Source organism: Actinia tenebrosa, unplaced genomic scaffold (assembly GCF_029948245.1).
Source record: "Actinia tenebrosa isolate PJP-AT-01 unplaced genomic scaffold, QUT_ActTen_1.0 PGA_scaffold11__36_contigs__length_13525064, whole genome shotgun sequence".
NCBI classification, from domain to species: Eukaryota; Metazoa; Cnidaria; class Anthozoa; order Actiniaria; family Actiniidae; genus Actinia; species Actinia tenebrosa.
In genome coordinates this window covers 173,786-186,562 of record NW_028292571.1, presented here as the reverse complement: position 1 = coordinate 186,562, position 12,777 = coordinate 173,786, and the positions used below count along the sequence as shown (strand labels likewise).

General features: G+C 32.5%; 1 protein-coding gene across 7 annotated transcripts in view; it reads right to left on the bottom strand.

The window, feature by feature from the left end:
- Positions 1-12,777, bottom strand: part of LOC116292224 (kalirin) — a 207,233-nt gene that overhangs the window by 163,195 nt on the left and 31,261 nt on the right. For 6 of the 7 annotated variants that reach the window (XM_031699495.2, XM_031699492.2, XM_031699491.2 and 3 more), the window contains one exon: positions 7,143-7,265. In XM_031699495.2, coding sequence (XP_031555355.2) covers positions 7,143-7,265 — 123 coding nt within the window. Of the gene's footprint in view, positions 1-3,377; positions 3,458-7,142; positions 7,266-12,777 lie in introns of those variants that run through there. The other variant, XM_031699500.2, reaches the window with a different exon arrangement.

The following is a 12,777-nucleotide window of genomic DNA, read 5'->3' as shown; positions in this document are numbered from 1 at the left end:
TACACACATCAATTGCCCTATTTCACTATGACGTCACATCAAAACAATCTATTGTTTAAACGCAAAGGATCACGGTCGCCGGAGGGGGTCAAATCAATGCAAATTCACCGAAAACTTGTTCTAAAACCCGTATCAATCCACGAATAGAAGTAGAATAGCCAGCAAACTCTCAGAATATTTTTTGTACATATAATAATAATTATTATTATTATTATTATTATTATTAGTATTATTATTATAATGATGATGATAATAATAATAATAATAATAATAATAATAATAATAATAGTGCATTTATATAGCCCATATCCAAATGAATGTTCTATGCGCTATAATAATAACAATAATAATCAAAAACTAATGATAACTAAAAATCAAAGTTTTAAGTTGCGAATTGAATTCAAGGACAGTTTGACAGGATCTTAAAGATAGAGGTAGAGAGTTCCAGAGTTCAGGTGCAGCAAAAGAGAAGGATCGTGCACCATAAGTTTTCAGATTGTAAATTGGTATTTTTAAGAGAAGAGAGTTTAAAGAACGGAGAAGTCTTGAAGGTTTGTAGGAAGTAATCATACTCTTTATGTAGTTTGGAGACTGATGGCGAAGAGCTTTAAAAGTGAGTAATAGGATCTTGTATTTTATACGTTCTGATACAGATATCCAGTGAAGATGCTTTAAAATTGGAGTGATATGGTCGTGTTTTCTGGAGAGAGTTAGCAGTCGGGCAGCAGCATTCTGAATAGATTGGACCTTGTTAATAGAACATTTAGGAAGACCAAACAAAAGAGAGTTACAATTGTCAATTTTCGATGTTATGAAAGCATGAATCAGCTTCTCAGTGGTAGTGAAATCTTCGTATTCTGGAAATATTCTTGAGATGGTAGAAAGCAGACTTTGATAGTTTTTAAGACATATTATATTTGAAAACACATATTATATTTGTTAACAGATATTATATTTGAAAACCAGGCCATTTTAGATTAAACTGTTTCGCTAGGAGCAAATTTTGTTGAATTTTCTATTGGATTTGGCGATTCTATCCCCCACATAAACAAGCAGCAGTGACGTTATAGTGAAATAGTGTAGTTATGGTGCTTGCAGCCACCCAGAATGATAAAATTCTTGACTTCAATTTATGAGACATTCCCATCTAATTCTTATAAATTCAAGAGAAATTTCCATCTCAGGCAACGCTAAAAATAAATTACTGCATGTAGCAGCATTCTCTTCCTGGTACCTGTAACAGTAAACTAAAGCTATTTTCAGTGGAACTGTATTCTCTTGCATTGTTTGATTACTGAGTAATCTTACGCATATTAAAGCTTAATTAAATAACTTCCTCGTGGCTTTTTCAGTCCCTGATATGACGCGCACTTCAAAATTGTATGGTATCACAGAAAAGATTTAAGGATGTAAATATGCTATACCTATGATTTGAAAATACCTTGGTTAATATCGAACTAATCTCTAGTTATTCGTCATTTAAAATGCTATCAGGATTAGGATGATAAAATGACTGGTGCTGGTTATGCGTTATTCCTTGGAACGGAATGTAAATAAAGCAAATAAATGAAGTGAATATAAATAAAAAACGACGCGTGAAAATGTTTAGCCATGTGTTTAAAATTTGCTAAAACAACAAGTAGATTTTAACAAAATACACAAAAAATGCTAACAAAACTTTTGAGCGTAAGTTCCAAAAGGGATTGTCATGTTGTTTAACAAGAATGCGAAAGAGCGTAATCAACAATGCGAAAAAACGTCTTCGGGAGCGTTGTTTAGTTTGAAATAAAAAGTACTAAATTTGCATACAAGTTGACATGTGCCCTGCTGTTTGGAATCAAGGAGAGCTCAAACAAAACCAATCAGAAAAAGAAATGCAGATTGGGAGATTATGCCACTTGAATGTCGAGTTGTACAATGAACTGGAAGACGGAAGAACTTCTGAGGTAAGGAAGAGTCGAAAACTAGATAACAAATCTTGCAATATTACCCGTCATAAATGAGAAAACTAGCGACAATATATAAGAATAAACGATCGAACAAAATGTGCTTTGTCTTATGCTCTGGAGACTATGTCATATAAAATTCGAAAATATAATTAATATTTCTTACACTCTTTAAAAACATTGAAAAAATATATATTAACTTGGAAAGACCAAAGTGAAGGGTATATTACAGCGAAATTTTAATACAATGATGCAACAAAACTACATAAATAATAAAGATATCTAAACACATATACATACCAATGAACCCGAATATCATGGTAAATCACGATGCCATACCGAGCACGAATTGAAGAAGTTCAGTATCCAACGCAACGCTACAGTGCTATCTTGCGCTATCTGACGATGGCTTACGACTTTGCATAAGTAATACTCATCAGCTATCGACTTATCCATTCATTCATATTGTGTTTTTCGATTCAATTTCAACGTAGAAAACTCAACTTCATTGCTTGGAGTTCATTGATTTCCAATGACCTGTTTCACAGCTCTACAGCCAATTAGTAGGAGAACTCATTACTTAGTATTTGACATTTGTTTATAGTTTTCTTCCAATTAAATATGGACCATGACCAAGAAAATAAAGATTCGGCTGTGATTAAGTGATGGGTTAAAAGATATCGAGCATACAGTGGTTTCGTTAGCAGGTTTTCAAACATCAACTTTCTTCCCCGCAAAAATTTAAGGGAAGGGAAAGGAGTTTCAATTTTCATTTTGTCCAATTTTCAACTAAGCTACAAAAACAAGACACGAAAGGCAGGTGCTAAGTCAGATAATTTTTCAAAGATCTGCATAAATTAACAAACCAACTCTCACTTCGCACAAATATAGCAAAGGAAATGCAGCATCTTCACAACTGTATGTTGTGAATTTTACATCAGATGTGTGCATCCAAACGAAAAAGAAGCTTTTTGAGTGATGAATTGTATTACCAAATTTTAGGGTGAAAGACAAGAAACACGGTGAAACGAGTGCAGTGACTCGGTTGTAATACTAAATTAAGCCCAAGCAATATTTCACCTAGGAAGATTTTTAATGTTACAAGGGAACAGAATTTAAACACGTCAAATGACCATCTGTTTCAAATGTATATTTCACTCGTCTTCCTTCACTTGCTAAGGACGATTAAAGATTATATTTGAACTTACTTCATTCATTGGCAAGCGTTCCAGCATCTCTTCCTACTATATCTAAACCTTGCTAATAAGACGCCAAAACAGAACTACACTTCAAAGTCTCGATATAAGAAAACTATCAAAACTGAATTTCGTAAATAAAGATCAAAAATAAATTTAAATTGATTACAAGGAATTTCTCGGTCTACAAACCTTTAAAATGTATGGTCTGCTAAACATGATTTAGTTCACTTACACAGATAAAAACGATCCTGAATCAGCATCTGGTCGTTGAAGTTTGTTTTCTGCTCAATGTATTACTTCAAGAGTTAAATTGGTTGCCAATAGCAATAACGAAAAGCCACATTACGCTAGAAAGCTTATCCTTTAGATTTAAAGGTATATACATTGGTGGTTTTAAATATTAGTATATAAATCATGAGGCAGTATTACAAGGAAGTAATTAGTACTAAGAATTGCAAAGTGTAGCAAAAAAATCCGTAAATACTTGCGCATGCGTCGCATATTACCATCCACTTCCTTGACAAGACAATGGAAGGGAAAAAGTTACATCTGTGGAATACCGGACATATATATATCTTTATATTTAGTAAGAAGTCTTTGCGGAAGAAAATTTTCTAGATATTTATTAAACAAAAATGCATGCACAAAAATATTAGGATTGTAAAAAGAATTGCCCCCATAACAAAACTTCGATTATAGATTCTTACGAAGTACTTGGCAAAAAAATACCATGCGAATCAGATACAAAAATTGCAATATCACACAATCAGAAACAAAAAACCCATCACTATCACTAGTCAAGCCTTTTTTGATGCGCAACATCAACTGAATGACTTTGTCTTCAAAAAGTTTAGAGAGATAAATATTAATTCCATAATACCAAATAAACAATAATCAAGATAGTTTTGTATCATATTTCGATCAGACATAAAAAACTCCTAAATGGTTTCCTAGAATATAATTCAAATGTCCTTGCAAAACTACCAGTAGGAGAAGTCTCCTTTGTGGGTAAAAACTTATTGCTACCAAGAAGTCGAAATATTCGATACTATCATAAACCTCGAGCGGACACCAAGATATCTATCTATCTAGATCAGCATTTGTAGGTCTGCATGTAACAGGATTCCACTGGTATCGGAGAGAAACGGTACTATAAATCCCAAACAGCTTTCGCGGTCGTATTTTGTGTTTTCTGATTGATAATAATAATAGCGATGATGGGAATGATGATCATGATTATAATAATATTTATGATACTAGTACAACTAATGATGATGTTGATGCAAAAATCGCCTCCCGGTTGGCACAGCTGGTTGGGCACCGTCTGTTGTGCGGGAGGTCCGTGGGTTCAAGCCTCCGCGGCCGGACAACACAGGGATTCAAAATATCTAAGTAGAAGGTGCTTCCCTTGCTCTAAAAATATCTGATAGCCCTTTGCTTATTTTATGTGGCATTGTGTCTTCATTCTATCTTTTTCACAATAGTATATTATTATATTTATTTCTAAATGGTACAATAAACTGCTGTTGTTGTTATTGTTATTCTAAAACATCTACTAATGGTGAGCAGTTACTCGAAGAATAATTGTTTCAGTATTTTAACACAAGTGAAATTAATAAATAAAGGAGAGCTTTTTTTCCAAATTTTATTTGTCTCTGCAAACGGCACACATCGACAACGAGCGTGCGCGTGCGCTTCATAATCAACTGTAGGTGAATATTTAACGAATAAAACAGCTTTTTCCGTGCCCCTTTCAGTAATAAAGCACGCAGGAGGTGACGTAAGCACGAAAAAAGTGTAAAGAAAAGCACGAGCCGTAATACTTCTCAAACTTCTTGAGTGCTTACGGCGCTCAGACAGACAGATAAGATGACGTCAACGAGCGCGCAATGTGATTTATCGACAATACATGACAGACATATGCATTGTGGTGTGCCACAAGGTTCTATCTTGAGTCCCATTTTGTTTGACAAAATGACAAAATGTCAAAATGTCTCTTGAAGACCAGAATACCTCCATTTGAAAATCATGTTTCTTCCACATTAGAAACATTTGGAAAATCCGTAAATATATTTCTTTTGAAGCCTGTGAAACTCTAGTTCATGCATTCATTTCCTCTAGACTTGACTTCTTTAATTCTTTGTTGTATGGGTTGCCAAAACACTTAATTCAAAAACTTCAGCGGGTTCAAAATGCAGCAGCACGTTTAGTATCCTGCGGTCACAAATAAGATCACATAAGGCCCATTCTCTATCACTTACACTGGCTGCCTGTTGAACAACGAATTGACTACAAGTAACTTTTACTAACTTTCAAGGCTATGAAAGGTTGTGCTCCCTCATATCTAGAGCTAACAAACTGCTCAGTGGGCTACGTCAGAAGAAACACTCGATACATCCAAAGTATTTCCGTGAGACGAACGCTGTATCTTACTCTCGTTCGTGCTCACTTTGGATACGCATCACAAATATGGGCACCACAGTCTATTGAACTAATATCAAGAGTTGAGAGAACACAACGACGTGCCACAAGATACATTCTCAAACTGCCATTCACATCCACCGTCTCTTACAGTTCAAGATTGAAAACTCTGTCTTTACTACCAATAACTTACTGGCATGAATACCTTGACATGATTTTTTTCTTTAAACTAACGCACAACCTGATACACGTGAAGCCTAATCTACTACCTGTTCCTCGACGTACACGACCAGCAAGATCATCAAACAGTAATGTTGTTAAGTACGCAGTACGTCAGTGCAAGACCTCTACGTACCAGAAATCCTACCTCATCAGGACAACTAGAATATGGAACGCTCTCGCTGATGAACTAAATCTGAACATGGACAAACTCAACACATTTAAACGCGCCATGTTAAGTTACTACGTAACGTCACTGGACAGTTACAACTGTTACGACCCACGTACTTTCAAAACAGTTTGTTCAAAAATGTAACTCTTGCAGAAGCCTCACTCTTGCTACCTCCTGTTGTTAGTTATTCAAATGTGTCAATATATCTACTTAAATTATCTTTATGCACTAAGTTTCATTATATATTTCCAGTTATTCTTTCTAGTTTAGGCTATATTTTTATTTTTGTTTTGTGTGTTTTTATTTTATTGTAATGTTGTAAAGTGCATTTGGACTGCTATGGAATTTACGCTATATAAATAAAGTATCATCATCATCATCATCATCATCATCTTCATCATAATTTAGTGAATATATTTCTAATCCATTTTTATTCTCTTTTTAATTTAGTACTCTGTAAAAATAGGTAAAACTGAAAATCAAAAAGGCTAAATTTTGTTGGCCATGGATATGACACCTAAGGCAAACTTTATTTATTTACTTTTAGAATATATAACATAAATAGAGGATATTACATGGGCGCGCAGGAGATAAGAAATTTATCTTCAAGTGTTGAAAAGATCTCTCACGAGTGAGCACAGCAAACAAATGAGAGATTTTGAACACGAGAAGATAAATTTTGTATCTCCAAGCGCCCATGTAATATTCTGTTTATTATATAATTATCCACAAAATTAACTTAACAAGCTTTTTATGATTATAAAAAGTTTTTATTTATAAACTAATAGCTTAAATACACATGGTAACGATATTTTCATGTGAAAATATCAGTTTTTTGAGAAGAAGAAATATAGGTATTTTGTGGATAATTATATGATAATAAGATTTATTAAAGAACCCTTGCTTATTAGACATAAATCCTGAAACATTTGCAAGAACATGGAGTCTTACCATTTTAGTAGCAGTGATACTTGGAAAATATAAGACTGAAAATACTTCACATGCACTTTCTTTTGCCTGTTAATTTCCCCGTTTTGCCTACTGATGTACCAAATGCAAATTTACGCAAAAATTATATTACAAATTGGCTAAGCATATTTACAGTCAGCCTCTGTAGAAAGCCTCAAGGAACTTGGTTTGTCTACAAGTCTAGCTAATCAAAATAACAAATTTATCTGTACCCACCATGCAGCTACTTTCAAAATTCCTATGCTCCTCTTCAAGCTCCTCTGCTGTTATACTATCGTGACCAATTTCTGAGTAATTCAATAAAAACTCTTGTCGATTCTCTTTAATCCAATTTAGCATCTGCAAACGAAAAATAGGTATCAATTTGTTAGCTCCTAAAGTCAAGCAGATTTTGCAGCAAAGTAAATTGAATTAGCTTTATGCTGACTATTGAGTGATAAGTAAGGAATAGTCTAAGGAAGATTATAAATAGCATATTCTTAAAGTGCACATGAACCCTTTGACAATACATTCAGTACTGGTTCTGCATAAAGTAAATAGTTGTTTCTTAAAATATTTCTTGATTTGAGTGATGTGTCTCTAAGTTATAAAGGTTTATACTTCCAATATGTTAATGATGATGACGTCAGGTAAGGTATTTGAGTGTTTTTGTTGTAACTAGTAATACTAAATGCTGGCCATTTTGAAAATAAAAATTTTAAATAGCTTTCATGTAAACCATGAGTAAAATAATGATGCTTTTTAAATACTGTATCTATGAACCAGTTCGATTTTGTATATTTAATTAAGCCTTAATAGACGTCACACTCATTAGCATATTGGAAGTATAAACCTTCATAACGTAGAGACGCATCACTCAAATCAAGAAATATCTTACCAATCAACTATTTACTTCATGTAGAATCAGTACTGAAAGTATTGTCGAAGGGTTCATATGCACTTTAAGTTTATACAGTGATAGCTTACTATCTCAATATAATTATACATGTTTTGGTCATTCATTAAATATATACATATATACATATATATACATATACAGCCATTTGCAAAAATTATGGCCGTTTCAAATATACATACAAGTATATCAAAAGTATATCAGACAGGGCGGGATATCTTTCTTGATATTTTTTTCAGATAGCCCATGTGATAGACAACTCGAAAAAAATATAATGGAGGCTATCCCATAATTTTTGACATGCTTTTGATATACTTGTAAATATATTGGAAGCGGCCATAATTTTTGCAAACGGCTGTATATATATATACATATATATATATATACACTTGATTGCAGAAGAAAGGTTGTAGTATACATTTATACAAATACCTAATTTATTCAGTATATTTAATGATATGCAAAACAGAAAACTCGCTTTATTTATCATTTGTTTCATTCAATGAACGTCAAAATATTTTATTCTTGTGTTTCACATCCTACAGATTATAAATCAATTGGTTTTGAGGGTTAAAAAAATAAAATTGCAATATGTATCTCATTAGGTATTTGTATAAATGTATAAATGTATACTACAGCGTTTCTGCAATCGAGTATATATATATATATATATATGTGTATATATGTATCTCATTAGGTATTTGTATAAATGTATAAATGTATACTACAGCGTTTCTGCAATCGAGTGTATATATATATATATATATATTATATATATTATATATATATATATATATATATATATATATATACTCGATTGCAGAAACGTTGTAGTATACATTTATACATTTATACAAATACCTAATGAGATGCATATTGCAATTTTACTTTTCTAACCCTCAAAACCAATTGATTTATAATCTGTAGGATGTAAAACACAAGAATAAAATATTTTGATGTTCATTGAATGAAACAAATAATAAATAAAGCGAGTTTTCTGTTTTGCATATCATTAAATATACTGAATAAATTAGGTATTTGTATAAATGTATACTACAACCTTTCTGCAATCAAGTGTGTATATATATATATATATATATATATATTGATAGATTACAGAATTATAGATTGATCAAGTACAAGACATCACTTTAGCTTTTACACCAAGTTTCATGCTTATGCAATCATCAGACAGACTTTACTGTATGTGCTTCTTAATTCCTGTGAATTTAATCATCATTGAACAATTGGTTGTACTACATATATATTCTCATGATCAATGACTATAATGTTATATATGCTTTCAAGAACAGTGAATCTGCTATTTAAAATATTAAAACTTCACTTGTTCTCTTCGAGAAATAATCCATTTTCAGACATGAAAATCATAGCTACAAATAACTTTAGATTCACACAATAATAGCATACACATGTAACTAAACATGCTTTACTGACCAATCGCAAAGTCTATTTCACCTGTATTTTCCTTCCATCTCCTGCCGTCTCACCCAAATGTGTGAAACAAACAAGAACTCCAAGTAAAATCAAGCTCGTGTTGTGTTTTTAGGATCAAAGCTAAAATACAGACTGAATGTCTGGGAAAGCCACTACCACATACATAATGAATGAGATCAGGCTCATACTAATTAAGAGAACAGATGAAAATTTGCAAACCTTTTCTAGCAACTTGTAATATTTGTACAATTTAGTGTTTCATCTTATTCAGACATGTGCATTGAAAAGATTTTAACATGACAATAACAACACAATATTTTCTGATTATTTCACTCTAGCCAGCCAGGTATTTTTACCATTATAAATCTAAATTGAAAAGTTATGGACATATCATTAATTTTGACATGAAGACTATACTGATTTTCAAAGGGAAAATCAATGCTCTTGAATATGCTCTCTAAAACATGATATTAATAGAAAAATGTGGGCGGCTTGGGTTCAACTTATTACTCTATAGAACAAAAATAGACAGTTATCTAGATAAATCATTATGACGAAGAACTATGAAAGATAGATCATTTTTAGAGTGGTCATTTTTTAGAAATCCTAGAATTCATATTCATTGTGAAATACATCAAATTTGAATCCAAAAAAAACAATGCATCTTTAAAATGATTACAATTAGTGACATTCCAAGGTGTAAGCTTAAAACCTTGAAAGATAAGATATAATTATAGGAGTTTAATCACTTTTATGGTTTTAGTACATGTATATTTTGGTTGTCGCAAATATCAAAAATTCCAAAGAATATTCATGGAACAAGCAAAAGCTTATTAGTTGTTGTACTTAATAATAAAAAAATGATTTCGACTCCAACTTTTCTAGCCTCCCATAGAGAGTATGGATTTAAATTATATTTTCTTAATCAATAAAAATGCAAAAATTGTCCCAGGTTCATTGAAATGATAAAATATTGCTAGTGACAAGTTATCTAGCAATTAATGTTTTCTTTCCTTACTCTTTCTTATTTATAACTTAATCTTTGATTCAATACAGAACATTTTGAGGGGTATTTGATTTAAGCTGATGGAAAAGGAAACAAGAAAATGCCTCTTGAATATCTATCATGAATTCTTAGTATAATTTTAGACAAATACATATTGCTCAAGTGAAAAGTGAACAGCGTTATTGTTCACAATTATTCACCTCAGGCTCAGTGATAATGGTGAATATTTACCTCAACACTCGAAGACTCACAGCTTGGTAAATATTCACTGCCAATCACTTCACCTTCAGTTATGCATTAAATTTCAGAAAAGCTGTGACATATAATAGTATAAATATAAAAGGCATATAACAGAACATGCCAGATAAACTACCTGCAGAACATCCAAAATGTATAATTATTATTTATAAGCAACACAATTTAATAAAGTTAATAGGGCTTTGAGACTTGAAATACTCTGGTTATAATTAATGCATTGAATCTGTTAAAGCTTAGAGAACAAAACCATAAAGGAAGCAAATCTAGAAAAACAATTTACCTTTTTGGGGCTAGCCATCACATGCCATAAATGGTGTTGCATTATGTTTCGGTCACCAAGAAGTTCGGTCGACATCATTCTCAGATTTCCGTACGAATGTACTGACTTTTAAATAAATCATTCACTTCTGTTTTGTTTAGTTAGCTCACTAAATTAAAATACGACAAAATATCATTTTCTAACTTGATTGAAGCTTTTCTTACTGCTTTTTAGAGAGCTAACTTAAAAAATCGATCTGAATTTTCTTATTAAAGTCAGTGAATTTATATGTGAGTTTGATGGCTAACGCAGAAAAGGTGAATTGAGAAACTACTCCCAGACAGAATGCATTCTGCATAAAGAAGACAAAGGAAAAAAGTCCAGTACACTTGAATAATCTGAATTCTTGAACCACTGAATCTTTAACTAAATAGTTAAAATTAATATAGGGTTGATATGATAATTTATAGATTTCATTAATTAAAGGAAACAGAAAAAGCTGTTTCATATGTTTTATTATATAGTTACTACCGTAAATCCTCTATTTAGCCCCCCGGGGGGCTTATTTATTTCAGGCATGTTTGAGGGAGGGCTTATTGGAGAGGGGGGGCTTAATTGAGAGGGGGGGCTTATTGATTTAGTCAAAACACAGTATGTAATATGATTGTAACTCAGGATTAAACGGAAGCATTACTATTGACTGTCTCGCATAATCTGTAGTGATGTACATGGCATTTTTATTATTTGATTCACCTCTGTTAGTCTCTCAAGTATAATTTATGATTATTGTGAATAGCAAAACTAAAACAAGGTAATATTAACAAAGCAAGCTAAAAAGAAATGTTCTGAACAACAAAGACTTTAATAAATCACCTAAGTTAATCAGTACACGTGATTCTTTAGCTGTGAAAGGGGGAGGGGGGGGGGCCTAAAAAGAGAGGGGGGGCTCAAAAAATTTCTTCCTTTAAAAAGGGGGGCTTATTGGAGAGGGGGGGCTTATTTGAGAGGGGGGGCTAAGTAGAGGATTTACTGTAATTTTATTTCAGTATTGAATTTATTTACGTAAAAAGAAAGATGGTTGCAGGATCTAGCATGGCATCAACACTGGGCTCAGTTCACTAATAAAGCACAGTTTTTGACTAATCAGCACGCACATACTATCCTAACTACAATCATAATAAAAAAATATAGAAGCTTGTAGAAGAAACAGATGAAAATAAATTCTGTATGTGGTATGACTGAGTATAATTATGTGACTACTTAGGCCTTTATTGTCTATGAGAGAAACGTTTGAATATCTGACACGATTGGAAATAATGTACAACTTAACAAAAGGTAAATAAAAACGCATAGAGCAAAAATTGAATAACGCAAACTTTTGTCTGCAATCTCGTTGTCCTTTTCCCAGATTTATGTCTGAAAAGGACCGAAGACTAGTCTCCTACACAGCCACTATTAGTGTCGTCACGCAATGCTCACTTCCCTAAGTAGGAGTGAGCATTGCATGACGACACTACTAGCGGCTAGGGAGGAGACTAACTGAAGACGTGACTAAATCAAATCTGACACAGGATATCTGACACTACCTTTACTTTCAATTGGTTCTACCTACAGGTAGAAGCAGATTAGTAGACGTTAATCTGAAAATATTATGTTGCAAATAAAAGATCAAAGTAAAAATCTGGCAACAGCTACCAAGTCGAATCACTATAGTGCTATTCAATGTGAATCAAAGTTGTCTTTGACTTGTAAAATTTACATTTTTTAAACAGACATTTCATCTAAACAAAGACCTTTATCACTGTAACTGAAGACATATGCACACACAAGTTTTAAGGATCTTATAGTGCATGCAATGGTGCTAGAGTGTTAGGTAGAAAGGTTTCTGTATTATTTAGACCGAAATGTCTGTTTAAAAAATGTAAATTCCACAAGTCAGATAAATTTAAATCACAATAAATCATGAATCATGGTTGCA